The sequence below is a fragment of the Capra hircus genome, chromosome 5 (assembly GCF_001704415.2).
Source record: "Capra hircus breed San Clemente chromosome 5, ASM170441v1, whole genome shotgun sequence".
NCBI classification, from domain to species: domain Eukaryota; kingdom Metazoa; phylum Chordata; class Mammalia; order Artiodactyla; family Bovidae; genus Capra; species Capra hircus.
In genome coordinates, this window is record NC_030812.1 from 9,560,476 (window position 1) to 9,575,895 (window position 15,420).

Below are 15,420 nucleotides of genomic sequence, written 5' to 3' on the forward strand. Positions count from 1 at the left end.
TTCTCCAGGGGATCTTCCCAACCCAGGGATCAAACCCAGGTCTCCTGCATTGCAAGCGAATTCTTTACCAGCTGAGCCACAAGGGAAGCCCCAAAATATGTGGGTTATTTTGAAATATCTTTTGATATTGATTTCTAACACAATTCTACAGTGAAAAGGGAACAGACTTGTATGATTTCAATACCTTTAGGCCATGACACTTTTTGCAGCTTGTTTTATGTCCCTGGATATGTTCCAGTGTCTTCTAGTTTGTAGTCTATGGGAACTTGAATAGAATTTGTATCCTACTGTTGTATGAAAATTGTATAAGTCTTAATTATTTTTCATTGGTTCATGGTGCTTTCCAGGTCTACCATATCCTTCTACTTTTCTGTATATTCATTCTATTAATTTTTGAGAGTTTGGTATTGAAACTCCAACTAAAAACAGTATAAACAATAATGAAAATATGAAAAAATGAGATATGAGTTATATTGATGACAGAGTTACAGATTCTGCTAAGAACATTGCCTTATGTATTGCCTATGTGTGTAACTGAAAGAAATGCTAAATATAAGCAGAAAATTAGGGAAACTAAACATGTAATATTTTTCACACCAAGGTTACAGGCTCCTGTATTCACCCTTGGGTTAAGAACACCAGACAAAGGTGATTGTCTAGGGAGTAAATTCAGTGAGACTCATCACAATATGTTCATCAATATAGATTACCATTCTTGAAGTCTTTTTATTTTTTCAAAAATTTAACAAGATACATGCACACCAATATTCATAGCAGCACTATTAACAATAGCCAAGATATGGAAACAATTTAAGTGTCCATGAACAGATAAATGGGTAAAGAGGCCGTGGCATAGGGGACATACGTATATGTATGGCAGATTCATGCTGATGTATGGCAAAAGCCAACACAATATTGTCAAGCAAATATCCTTGGATTCAAACTAAATTAAGAAAAAAATGTGACATATCTATATATCCCACGGAATACTACTCAGTCATAAAGAGAATGAAATAATGCCATTTGCAGCAACACGGATGAACCTAGAGAATATCAGGCTAAGTCAGAAAGAGAAAGACAAATACCATATGCTATCACTTACATGTGAAATCTAAAATAGTATGCGAATTAATGTATTTATGAAACAGAAACAGACAATCATAGAAGACAAGCTTATGTTACCAAAGGGGACAAGCTGTGGGGAGGGGTAAATTAGGAGTTTTGGATTAGCAGACACAAAATACTGTATATATAATAGATAAAGAACAAAGTCTTACTGAATAGAGCAGGGAACTGTATTCAATATCCTGTAATAAAACATAATGGAAAAGAAAATGAAAAAGAATGTGTATATATGTATAACTGAATCACTTTGCTATACACCAGAAACTAACACAACATTGTAAATCAATTTCACTTCAATTAAAAAAAAATTACCAAATGTACGTGATTAGCTATTTTGAGTGTTAGAGTATCTCAAGAAATTTTTAATATACTTTTACTTTTTAAGCATTCCAAGAAGTATAAATGGTACATGGAAACATTGTTATGAAAGACCAGACTAATTTTTGTTTGAATAAAACCTCTGAAATTAAATCCTGGTAGCTTGTTAGGAGGTTTAAGTTTACCAAAGTTGAAAACAAACAGAAAAGGTGAAAACAAGCAGGAAAGGTTGAGGTAGTGTGAAATTATGTTACTTGTAATCACTCTGCCTTTAACTAGATTAAGATAATTATAAAAATAATGAACGCAATGATATTTTCCAGATATTAAAACGAGATTGTTTGGGATACTTGTTAATTTTGAGTTAAGTACAGTTATACCTTTATTTGTATGCATAGTCTAAATTTCAGGGAGTTTTTTTAACTAATGCAGGAGCTTTGAAAGAATACTCCCTCTGCCCAAAATATTGAGTACTGACCTTTCTTTATATTTAACAACATTCTGTTCTCTATTTGGTTTTACTTTTCATATAAGTGCTGTATTTTTATATCTCTGTTCTATCAGTCTCTTTTGGAGGGATCTGTAGGTAGTCCATTGCCCTTATATCTGGCAGATCCAGAAAAGTCATTCTCCATTTATTAGTTGGGATATTGTTAGGCTGCTTCAACTGGCAGAGTATCAGGGACTTCAATTAAACTGAATGCTTGTATTTCTCTCATGTGAAGTTGAGGCTGGCGAGTGGTCTTGGGTTCATAGCATGTGTCTGCTCCACGAGTTTTCCAGTGACTCAATGATACTATTGGCTATGTCATCTCTCAGGGTCTAGGGTATTATTCTCAATTTCATTGTCAAAAACTGTCTCCCACTGCCATGTCCATCTTTTAGCCCTTAGGAAGGGAGAAAGGGAAATAAAGAACTGTCATAGCTCAGTGAGTAAAGAGTCTGCCTGTGGTGCAGGAGACCTGGGTTCAGTCCCTGGGTCGGCAAGATCCCCTGGAGAAGGAAATGGCAAACCTATTCCAGTACTCTTGCCTGGAAAATCCCATGGACAGAGGAGCCTGGTGGGCTACAGTCCATGGGGTCGCAAAAGTTGGACACGCCTTAGCGACTAAAACCCACCACCAGCATTTTTAAGGAAGAGATCTAGACGTTTCATGCACAGTTTCACTTTTAACCCTTTGGCCAGAGCTTAGAAATGTGGGGCCCTAAATGGGAAACCTTAAAACGAAGGGCTAGCTTTGCGGTTTAGAGCTAAGATGGCGCCTGGCGGAAGAGATGAGGGCGCAGCTTAAGTTGTTTGTCAAAATTTTTGATTGGCTCTCTTGATTTCCGTGCACGTGGACAACGCGTGATCACCATAGACCCCTGTCATGATGTAAGCACGTGGTAATCTGACCTTTACCTTGATTGGTAGAACTATGGAAAGTCCCTCGCAAAACCCCCCTGCTTGCCTATATAAACCAGGAGCTTACGACAATAAAGCGGAACTGCTTAGACAGAACCCCTGTCGCGTCTGACTGTCTCTCGCTCGTGGAGGGGCTGCGTTGGCGGACAGCAGGCTCACTTTTCCTTGGGGCCCCTCAGCTGTACTGAGGGAAGTTCCACTGCCTCTCTCTTTCCGTGGAGCGCCCCCTGCAAGAAACATGACCACCCCTAGAAGTAAGGACCGCTGGGAAATGTTGTCTTTGGCTGGGCAGCCATATGCTCAGCAAAAACTTGCAGGTTCTAATATTAAAAAGAAGAGGGAGCCGGGCACAAAATGTAGCCTGCTGTACCTGCTTCATCTGAAATTTCATCATTAAGAAGTTAGCATTTGTGTCTCAGAATTTTGTGTCTTTACGCTTTGAATTTTGAAAGCTAGTTGCTTTCTTTAGAGCAAATGAAAACAGCAGAATAGTGAAATACCTTTACTGGTTGAAATCAACTGACACCTTAAGATATGTATTTGAGCTGAAGAAGCCAGGCAAAGCAGGCATGTAAACCAAACAAAAGACTATGCAGGTGAATAAGTGTCCATTGATAAAATGGAAGAGGGAAGGCACCAGAGTTGGCCTTTTACTCTCCTCAGTAGTCCATCCAGGACTACACCCGCCTACATTCTTTTTCCCCTAAAGGAGATTCTGTTCATTTCTTATATTAAAGGACTGCCTCACAGGGATTCTATACCATGATTATATAATTATGAATCTGTTGAATACAAATGTCCTGCTTGGATTAGGATAGTATATTGAATTCAATTTAATACATATTTCCTGAGTGTCTATTCTGAATTGAGCATTATGTCACATCTTGGTGCAATAGAAACAATTTATTATGTTGATTTTTAATTTATTTTATTTAAAAACTTTTTTGAGGTATAACTGATTTCAATATTATATTAGTTTCAGGTATATAACAGTGATTGTATATGTTTATGGATTATTTTCTATTCAGAGTTATAAAATATTGACTATATTCTCTATGCTGTATTATAGATGCTTGTATCTTGTTTATTTTATACCTAGTAGTTTGCACCTCTTAACCCCTGTTTTCTCCTATTTTGTCCCACCCCACCCCCTCTCCCTACTAGTTTGATGACCACTAGTTTTGTTCTCTGTGAGTCTGTTTTTCTTTTGTTATATTCATTCATTTAATTTTTTAAAAATTTGACCTATAAGTGAAAACACACAGTATTTACTTTCTTACTAAGCATAATACCCTTCAGGCCCATCCATGTGTCTGCAAATGGCAAAATTGTGTTCCCTGTTTTGGCTGTGTAACATTCCATTTATAATATTCCATATATAATGTCTTTATCCATTCACCTGTTGATGGACACTTAGGTTACTTCCATATCTTGGCTATTATAAGTAATGCTATGTGCTAAGTCACTTCAGTCATGTCCAACTCTTTGCAACTCTATGCAATGAAGCCTGCCAGCTCCTCTGACCATGGGGTTCTCCAGGCAAGAATACAGGAGTGGTTTGCCGTGCCCTCCTCCAGGGAGTCTTCCCAACCCAGGGATCGAACCCGCATCTATTGTGTCTCCTGTATTGTCAGGCGAGTTCTTTACTACTAACTTCCCTGATGGCTCAGACTGTAAAAAACCTGCCTGCAATACAGGAGACCTGTGTTCAATCCCTGAGTCAGGAAGATCCCCTGGAGAAGGAAATGGTAACTCACTTCAGTATTCTTGCCAGGAAAATCCCATGGACAGAGGAGCCTGGCAGGCGCTAGTCCCTGAGGTCACAAAGTCAGACACAACTGAGCAACTAACACTTTCACTTTTAGTGCCTCCTGAGAAGTACGGCAAAACAAATTTGGGGTGTTTCCAGAACACAGAAAGTGTGTCTGGAGCATGGTGAATGGAAGAGAGAGAGAGAAGATGAAGTTAGAGAAGTAGGCAGGGTCTAGATTACCTAGAGTCTTAGGAATCATAGTAAGGAGTATGAATTTTTGCTTGATTTCCTGACTATTCCAGGAGATCTGAATTTGCCTTTTGCCTAGTTTCTTAACTTCTCCTTATTCCAGGTAGGTTGACTGTGTTTTATCCTGGATTGTGTTAGAATGTCAGTTAATTTGTTTAGAATGTAATAAATCAAGGGGGGAGGGAATGGTACAAAATGAAGACGCAAGGCCCCTTGTTAAAAAAAAATTGCTAAGCATTCAAGATAGTGACAGTGGAGCATTAAATGAGTACAGGATCCAACTAAGTGAGAGCCTTTTTAAGAGCAGGGCCTGTGTGACTGACTGCACAGGTCACATTCCCATGAAACTGGTTCTGATCTTGATAAATTTTGCTTTAAAAAAATGAATGCCTTCTACTGATGAAAAATTAATGCTGTTGTGAACATTGATATGCATGTGTCTTTTCAAATTAGCGCTTTTGCTTTCTTCAGATATATACCCAAGAGTGGAACTGCTTGATCATAGGGTAATTCTATTTTTAGTTTTTTGAGGAATTTTTATTCTGTTTCCCATAGTGGCTATACTGTTTTACATTCCCACCAGCAGTTCACTTGAGTTCCTTTTTCTCCACCTCTTCACCAACAGTTTGTTATTAGTTGTTGTTGTTGGTGGGTTTTTTTGACAACAGCCATCCTGACAGGTGTGAAGTGATATCTCATTGTGGTTTTGATTTGTATTTCCCTGATGATTAGTGACGTTGAGTGTCTGTTGGCCATGGAAACAGAAACACTTTAGAAATCGTCCCTGTCCTAGGAACTCAGATTCTCATGGGGCAGAAAAACAGGTTCTCAGCAATTGTACATGCTTTAAATGCAAAATACAGTGAGCGTGGAGGAGAGAACAACTAACCGTCTCAGGGAGTGCCTAGAGAAAATGATAGCTGGGTTGGAATTTGAAGGATGATACAATACCAGTCCTTGAACTCAGGTCCTTCTCATTCTGCTTCTAATAATGCTGAACTAAGCAGCAAGGAAATGCTTCTAATCTTGCCACACCCAAGTCAATTAATTTAAAAACAACTGTTACTTAATGCTTATTTTCTTTATTAAAGTTAATATCCAAAATGGAAAAATAAGTGAATTTTCCCCTCAGTAAATAGTTTGTTGCCCAACTGTTGTTTTTATGCAATGCCATATGTAATGTGCCTAGTACGGTTTCTAGTGGAACACAGACGATTAGGATAATAGTTGCATTAGGTTGGAAAACCAATATTCAGTTACTTTATTAGCTTTCAAAGCCTCCATTAATTGTAAGACAAAATGCATATATTTAAAGTAAATCATAAATTTAACGTCTTTCTAAGAATTCAACAGTTTTAACTTACCCTTTTTTTCAGAGACTTGTTTGGAGATTTAGAATATTTTCTGTGCTTCTGAAGTCTTCAGTCCTTTTTTTCCTTCTAAAGCTTAGTTAATTGGACTAGATAATCTGCATGACTCCAGTTACAGTAACACAGGATAAGGGCAACTTGAGATCAGTGGTTTTTACAATAGAAATACTGAAAATGCTAAGGTTCACAAAATACAGCATTCTTAAGGGTGTAAAGGTATTTAGCTATTTAGACTTTCAGTTGGGTTGAAAAACAAGCCAACTTATCTTATAAACACTGTTGATTTTATAGATGCCTTGTTAATCCGCTTTGGGAATTGGCTGACCTCTTATATTTGTTTGGGGGAGTTTCTAAGGTGATTATAAAAAAATACTTAGAGATTATTCACTCTTGGCAACATTAGCAAAGTAATTGGCTTTAGTAATTTAAACCTGAAGGAATTAAAAATCTTTTAAATCTCAGATGAAATGCTATTTAATCCTTCACAAGTGCTTATTATTAGTATTGATTTTATTCCAGCATGTAAACTATCAAGAGCATGGTGTCTTAGAAATCATTTTCATATTTGATATATTTGTTATGATAGAATTATCAAATAGGATTAATAATAATATTGATAAGATTTATTAAATTTTGAAAGGTCTTGGATGCTTTGTTGGGAGCAAAAAAATACAAGGATTCTAGAATAAATGTCATAATTAAAACAGAAATCTTTTTCAGTATGGTACTCCGTTGAATCCAAAGAAAAATGGCCAAATTATTGAAAGACTTAAATGAAACAATTTACTTAGTCTTTTAAATCTGGGATCCCATGTGTATATGTTTTCTGCATTATTATACATTGTATACATATATTTAAGCTGACATCAACTAATATTAGAATATTCACCACATAGCTTTTCTCCAGAATAAGAGCTCAAGGGCGCAGTTCCTGTAAATATTTCCTGTATGATTTGATCTGTCTTTTCACTTTCCAGAACTCATGATGATGAAACCTATTGTCGAGCAGCCACCGAGTATGCTAGAGCCTGCTCCCATGCGGGCTACCCTATTCAAGACTGGAGAGATGACTTTCCAGCATGCAGTATGTTTCCTTATTTTCTAGCCATGTCTGTGTACTTCTGTTAATTTTAGGCTTATCCTAGTACTCAAAACTTACCCTATCTGTTAAAACTAGTGAACTGCAAAGACTTGTTATTGATGTAATAATATTGGTAAACTTTTGAATACTTTTAAAATACTCTAATCTTTGTCTTTATCTGGTTTACTTCACTCATTATGATAATCTCTCACATATGTTGCTGCAAATAGCATTATTTCATTCTTTTTATGACTGAGTAATATTCTAAGATAAATGCCATATGGTAAAGCATACATGTGGAATCTAAAAGATAAAAAGAAACAAATGAACTTATTTCTGAAATAGAAAGAGACTCACAGACACAGAAAACAAACCAAGGGGAAAAGAAAGGTGGGGGGGGGGGGCGCGGAGAGTAAATTAGGAGGCTGAGATTTAAATATACACACTACTATGTATAAAATAGATAACCAGTAGGGACCTACAGTATAGTACAGGGAACCATACTCAATATTATGTGATAATATATAAAGGAAAATAATCTGCAGAAGAATTTATATATATATAATATGTATAATATATATATATAACTGAATCACTGTGATGTATACCTGAAACCTACAAGATATTGTAAATCAACTATACTTCAATTAAAAAATTAAAAACAAACAAAAACAACCACTGTAATCTTTTCAAAGAGAGTTGAGTAACGTTGACTTACTGCTCACCTGTTCGCCCATTGTAGTCGATAAATGTGATGACAGCTTTGTCCATCGGGATTGTATCAGTTGTTGCCCACCAACCTGCACATTTGAGAAACAGTGTCTTGGGAGCAATCTCCATTGTCTTGATGGATGTTATTGCCCAGATGGTAAGTGCCTCATGAAAGAAACTGTGTCTGCACTCATGGTGACTAGCACCCTGTGATCCAAGAATCATGTCTTAGTGTCCTCTCTTGGGATGTTAGGGCTATTGCAAATTTTCTCCCCTTGTAGGATTTGATCCTTGAAGCGACTATAAGGAATGGATGCTTTTCTTTAATAAAAGGCTTTGATCCCTGGATCAGGAAGATTCCCTGGAGAAGGAAATGGCACCCCATTCCAGTGCTCTAGCCTGGGAAATCCCATGGACAGAGGAGCCTGGTGGGCTGCAGTCCATGGTGGTCACAAAAGAGTTGGACACGACAGCAACTAAACAGCAACAATAATTTATATATTTTCATATTTTAAAGACAAAATCAAATTCAGAAAAAAAGTCTTCCTATCCTGGTAGTACAAGATTTTAGTCCTGATGTAGTTTTAATATTTGTAATTAGAAGTGACATAGCAAATGATAGAGATGGGGTTTAAATCTGCAATACAAATTAATAGATATTTATAAGAACATTGAGGATTTACTCAAACCCGTTTAATTTTGCAGATTGAAAAATAGAATCCCAGAGATGATAAGGGATTTTTCCCACTGTCTTCTACTTAATACGAGTGAGGACTACTTAAAATCAGATCTATTGACCTCGGTCCATTGTTCTGTCAATGCTACTCAAAGTCCGTTGGACCAGTGCCAGGCCTGAAGTGTTTGCTCCCAGTCAATGATGTGATAAGGACTTTGCACCAGAACATAAATCCATACACCAGAATATAATCCCTTTGACTAGAAAGTCTTACTCTGAAAAATGATCAGCTGCATCAAAGAATGTGCTTGGTAACATTGGTTCAACCACCTTTACTCGTTAGAAAGAAGCAACAAATGCAGCTCTGCTGTACTAGCTCTTTGAGAAGCATTTCCTGGCTCATTATTATCTGTGTGATGATGGTGTATATCTCTCATTTTCACATAAACAGAAATTAAACAGAATAAATTCAATACTTTCTCCCTCCTCTCCTCCCCTCTTCTCTTAAAAGCAAAGAGGCATTAGTTGCCCTATTTCTGTGTTGTGAATCTTAACATTTTGATAGCAGGTAATGGGATAATAAAGTTGAAAACAGCTGAAATAGACCCTTATAAGGTAGCTACTGATTGAGACAGAGCCAGGCTCCTTAAAAGTAATTTGTATTTCTAGCACCTAGTGAAAACAAGTGTTCAATAAAAGTTGGCTGAATTATTATATTCAAAGAATATCATTCTTATTACTTCTTTTGTGCATTTGATATATATTTTTCCTAAATAGGCCTCATAATGGAAAATGGGACTTGCATCTCCTTGGAAAACTGCCCATGCAATTTTCATGGATTAGCTTATTCAGTTGGCTCAAAAATTGAACAAGAATGTACTGAATGGTATGTGATCAATTACAGCTAATTATTTCTGGGTACCTGACTAGGTGACAATCTTACCTTGACATATGTTTAAAGAGATATACTTTTTACTGATTTTTCTTCCAAAAATTCCCAGTCTCAGTTTCATTGTATTTAAAGCTTTTACAGCAACAAGGTAGTAGGAGGGACCATCTATATTTTCTTTTATGACGTAGCTCTTCTCACTTCCGTTGGCAATTCTATAAATTTTTATATCCATGTGATGAACTGTGGAATAATCACTAACTTGCACTTGCTTTTACTCACAGGATTTGACGGTTCTCTTGTCCTTCTGTACTGAGTACTTTAAAAAGTGACTCTTCATATCACCAATTTTGGGCCATGATAGAGACTTTTCAACATTCTTAAATTAGCTAACTAATTAGCTACTATAGCCAAAGATTAAATCCCTCCAGGGCAGTCTAAAAAGAAATAGTGGTATAAATGTCATTAGGCAATTTTCCCTTTGCTGTCTGTGCATATAACTGAAATACAATTGAAAACCAACCCTGTTCTTAGATGCTGATTTGAATTCCTGCCTTTCAGAGATTATTCTTTCCTCCAAAATTCATTATCTGTTTGATGGTAGAGGGCAGAATTTATCTAACAAATGGGACATCTTTTCTCTCTCTTTAATGTCTGATGATCTGCAAAGCCAACTTTAAAAGTTTTTAGTAGTGACTACTAAAAACATGAAGTGACTTATTAATCTTAACTCGTATGTATTTCTCTAATGATATGGGTAAATGTTGTATTGTGTGTGGCCTTTTTTTTTTGGTTTAAGCAATGAAGGAAGGACAGAAACAGAAGTTCTCTGCTTAGTACTTTTGTTCTTGACTAATCTGCACTACCATTGTATCATCTTTATTGATTTTTAAATATGGCATGCAATAAATAATAATTTAGGTGCTGGCCAGTCCAAGTTGATCAGTTAATTGAACTTTTGGAGAGACATTTTTCAGGTCAGATTATTCTGAACCTAAGAAATGTGATACATTCGATATGTTAACCAATACATTATTGCAAACATTCGTACAATTTCTCTGTGCAGTTAGATTAATATTTTTATCATTTTATTTAGTGTGTGCGTTGGTGGAGTTTGGAACTGCACTGAGCATGACTGCCCAGGTAATCTTTTAAAATGCTTTTAAAGAAAATGTCTTGATTTTCTTGAAACTGAGGAGGAAGCTAGCACTGACTTTTTATGAGGACTTCTCATATGTAACAAGAGATGTAATGATCTTTAAATCCAGATATTCAGAGGATAAGTGGAAAATTGAATAAATGATAGCTCTGAGCAGACAACTTTGGTAAAAATGTATGAAAATTGTACAAATATTATAAACTCTAAAAAAGTGGAATAGCTATCATTAAATAAATTTAAAATGTAATCAAATAATATAATTTAGCAAGTTTGTCAAACTAGTAAATTTTAAACACTTGAACTGTTCCTTTTGATACCTGAATAGTTACTGTAAGTTGGCCTACTGCTTTTTTTTTGACCTACTGCTTTTTAAGAGTAAACATAACTTCTCCCTCCTCCTCCTTTTCTCCTTTTTCCTTCCTCTTCTCTTCCTTTTCCCTCCCCTGCTTCTCCTTCTTCTAGTTCAGTGCTCCGTTGTAGGTGATTCTCATTTTACTACTTTTGATGGTCGACATTATTCTTTCATTGGCATGTGCCAATACATCCTTGTAAAAGGAACTGGAAAAGATAAATTCACAATTACTTTACAGAAAGCTCACTGTGAACAGGTAAGAACATTTCAAAATGATCAGAGGAGTGTTCATTCTTTTTGGCTCAAACTTCTTATCTAGGTTAAAAATAGTAACATGAATGGGTATAGTTGTTTTCTTCAGAAATCAGACACCATTGATTGTTAAGATGCATCATTATTCTGTATACCACAGTGAAAAAAACATGTTGATGATTGATCTATGTATGCTATTAACTATATCATGTATTCTGGTTTCAAAGATATCAAAATATAAAAAAGTCTTAGATTAAATACTATATACTTATTGCATTTTCTTTCTTAAAAATAGTGTTTGTATGTATAGATTTTTGAAACATTTCATGCATGACTGCACAATAAGCAATGTTTTTTGTTGCCTCAAAACTGCTATCTCAAAGATGATTTTTGACAGAATTTAACATGTTTCACATCATTCTAAATAGATATGATGGATTTTTCTTTTAGCATATGGGAATATTTATTTTAGACCTTTTCTTGAAATAAACACATCTATAATTTGTGATGGCTTCCCTGGTAGCTCAGACGGTAAAGCGTCTGCCGGCAATGCAGGAGACGTGGATTCGATCCCTGGGTCAGGAAGATCCCCTGGAGAAGGAAATGGCAACCCACTCCAGTATTCTTGCCTGGAGAATTCCATGGACAGAGGAGCCTGGTGGGCTACAGTCCATGGGATCACAAAGAGTCGGACATGACTGAGCGACTTCGCTTCACTTCATAATTTGTAAACAAAGAAACACAGGTCTTTCATTTCTCTTTCTGAATCAAGTAGTCAAATTTTTGCCAAAATCTTTTATTCTACTTTTATTCCAACATAGAATGGTTGTTTCCAACAAAATTCCAATCTAGTTTATGAGCTTTTTTTAGTTTGATTTTTTTTCCCCATGCAGAATGTCAGTCTTAATTAGCTTTCTACATGGAATTGTAATTCTCTTGGTTCTTTTCTGTACTGAATTTTTTACATCTAAATACCACAGATGAATTTGGAAAGGTACTTTATGTTCTATGGAAAACGTAATTATTGGCACTTTATTGAAAACATTTCTATTTAATAATCTATTTAATAATCTGTAAAAGGCATATATATGCACAAGGTGTATTTACTATAAAGATATAGTTTATTAGTAATGGGGCTGCATGAGATTCACAATAAAATGTGTAACTCCTTTATAATATTGCTTATTCTCAAGTCTTCTGTATACCAGAAATTTTTATCTGTGTGCGCTCTCTCCTTTCTTCTCTGCTTCATCTTCTCCCGTTTCTCTCTTCCGTTGTCCTTGTCCGTGACTAGGTCTCCCTTTTTCTCTCTCATTCCTTTAATTGATAATTTGATTTTTATGCAGAACCTTGGCTTGGTCTGCCTTCAGTCGGTAACTCTGATTTTGGAGGATGATTTTAACAAACAAGTGACCCTTAGTAGAGGAGGACAAATCCTCACCAGTCCTAACCAAGGCTTCAGTCTGAATGGTAAGAAGCAATGCCAATGGTATACTTTTCTTACATTAACAATAACGACAACACAACCTAAATGGAGTCTTCTCCCATTAACTGACTAACCTAACATTTATTGAGTACCTGTGTGTTTCCAGGTCCTCAGCCAAACTTGGTGGAGACCACCATGTTTATGGGACTTAGTGTTTATCTCAAGTGTCGTATGGGACAGTGCAGACACAGAGTATTTCCATTGTTGCATAAAGTTCTATTGGGTAATGCTGTGCCTGGATATTTTCAGTTTGGATTTGATGCTGAAACGGTGGTAGCCATCTGAGAAACACTGAAAGAGGCTGGGGATCTCAAATGAAAATGGAGATAACTTGAGGTTTTGAACATTGGCTTCCCTGATAGCTCAGTTGACAAAGAATCCTCCTGCAATGCAGGAGATCCTGGTTCAATTCTGGGGCTGGGAATATCTGCTGGAGAAGGGACAGGCTACCTATTCCAGTATTCTTGGTCTTCCCCAGTGGCTCAGCTGGTAAGGAATCTGCCTGCAATGCAGGAGACCTGGGTTTGATCCCTGGGTTGCAAAGATCTCCTGGAGAAGGAAAAGGCTACCCACTCCAGTATTCTGGCCTGGAGAACGACATGGACTGTATAGTCCATGGGGTCACAAAGAGTCAGACACAACTGAGCAACCTTCACTTCACTTCAAGTGGCCTAGAGTTTGGAAGAGGAAAGATGCAAGTAAATGACCACTTAAAGATATGATAAACTCAAAGATATGCACAGAGACTTTGGGAGTCTAAATGATTAGGTATATCTCACCCAGCACTGGGAGTGCTGGTGTGGTCAGGAAGCTCTGCTTAAAGAAAGGCTATCCAGTTGAGCATTTACAGCTGAGGAATTGCCAGGATGAAGGAGATGGGGAAAGTGTTCTAGGCATAGCAAAGAGGAGAATTATGGAGTATGTTAAGGGGAACTTTAACTAGCTTGGCATTGCTACAGCATGAAGAAGCTAAGTATAGAATGTCCAGAGATCAGAACAGGGAAAGAGATAGGCATGAGAATGAGGACGGTCTTATTTTTTTGATTGAAGTATAGCTGACTTACAATATAAGTTTCAGGTGTACAGCATAGTGATTCAATATTTTAATAGATCAAATCCATTACAAAACAATGGCTGTATTTCCTTTTGCTGTACAAAACATCCTTCTTGCTTATCTATTTTATACATAGTAATTTGTAGCTCTTAATCTCATGGGGAAGGCCTTATATATAGGGCATTCAGTTCAGTTCAGTTCAGTCACTCAGACGTGTCCGACTCTTTGCGACCCCACGAACTGCAGCATGCCAGGCCTCCCTGTCCATCACCAACTCCCGGAGTTCACTCAGACTCACGTCCATCGAGTCCATGATGCCATCCAGCCGTCTCATCCTCTGTCGTCCGCTTCTCCTCCTGCCCCTAATTCCTCCCAGCATCAGAGTCTTTCCCAATGAGTCAACTCTTTGCAAGAGGTGGTCAGAGTACTGGAGCTTCAGCTTTAGCATCATTCCTTCCAAAGAAATCCCAGGGCTGATCTCCTTCAGAATGGACTGGTTGGATCTCCTTGCAGTCCAAGGGACTCTCAAGAGTCTTCTCCAACACCACAGTTCAAACGCATCAATTCTTCAGCATTCAGCCTTCTTTACAGTCCAACTCTCACACGCATATATGACCACAGGAAAAACCATAGCCTTGACTAGACGGGCCTTAGTCGGCAAAGTAATGTCTCTGCTTTTGAATATACCGTGTAGGTTGGTCATAACTTTTCTTCCAAGGAGTAAGCGTCTTTTAATTTCATGGCTGCAGTCACCATCTGCAGTGATTTTGGAGGCCCCCAAAATAATGTCTGCCACTGTTTCCACTGTTTCCCCATCTATTTGCCATGAAGTGATGGAACCAGATGCCATGATCTTCGTTTTCTGAATGTTGAGCTTTAAGCCAACTTTTTCACTCTCCTCTTTCACTTTCATCAAGAGGCTTTTGAGTTCCTCTTCACTTTCTGCCATAAGGGTGGTGTCATCTGCATATCTGAGGTTATTGATATTTCTCCCGGCAATCTTGATTCCAGCTTGTGTTTCTTGCAGCCCAGCGTTTCTCATGATGTACTCTGCATAGAAGTTAAATAAGCAGGGTGACAATATACAGCCTTGATGTACTCCTTTTCCTATTTGGAACCAGTCTGTTGTTCCATGTCCAGTTCTAACTGTTGCTTCCTGACCTGCATACAGATTTCTCAAGAGGCAGGTCAGGTGGTCTGGTATTCCCATCTCTTTCAGAATTTTCCACAGTTTATTGTGATCCACACAGTCCAAGTCTTTGGCATAGTCAATAAAGCAGAAATAGATGTTTTTCTGGAACTCTCTTGCTTTTTCGATGATCCAGCGGATGTTGGCAATTTGATCTCTGGTTCCTCTGCCTTTTCTAAATCCAGCTTGAACATCAGGAAGTTCACGGTTCACGTATTGCTGAAGCCTGGCTTGGAGAATTTTGAGCATTACTTTACTCGCGTGTGAGATGAGTGCAATTGTGCGGTAATCCTGGGAGGCTGTGTTCATGCCTGTGTTCGAGTGTAGCTACTTATAACAGTCATTTTTGCT

At 37.3% G+C, this 15,420-nt stretch overlaps 1 protein-coding gene across 1 annotated transcript in view; it reads left to right on the top strand.

The window, feature by feature from the left end:
* OTOGL (otogelin like) overlaps positions 1-15,420 on the top strand; it is a 180,171-nt gene that overhangs the window by 29,597 nt on the left and 135,154 nt on the right. The window contains exons 11-16 of the mRNA XM_018049083.1: positions 7,198-7,304; positions 8,044-8,169; positions 9,466-9,574; positions 10,674-10,720; positions 11,199-11,344; positions 12,687-12,810. Of these exons, the coding sequence (XP_017904572.1) occupies positions 7,198-7,304; positions 8,044-8,169; positions 9,466-9,574; positions 10,674-10,720; positions 11,199-11,344; positions 12,687-12,810 (659 nt within the window). The remainder of the gene's footprint in view (positions 1-7,197; positions 7,305-8,043; positions 8,170-9,465; positions 9,575-10,673; positions 10,721-11,198; positions 11,345-12,686; positions 12,811-15,420) is intronic.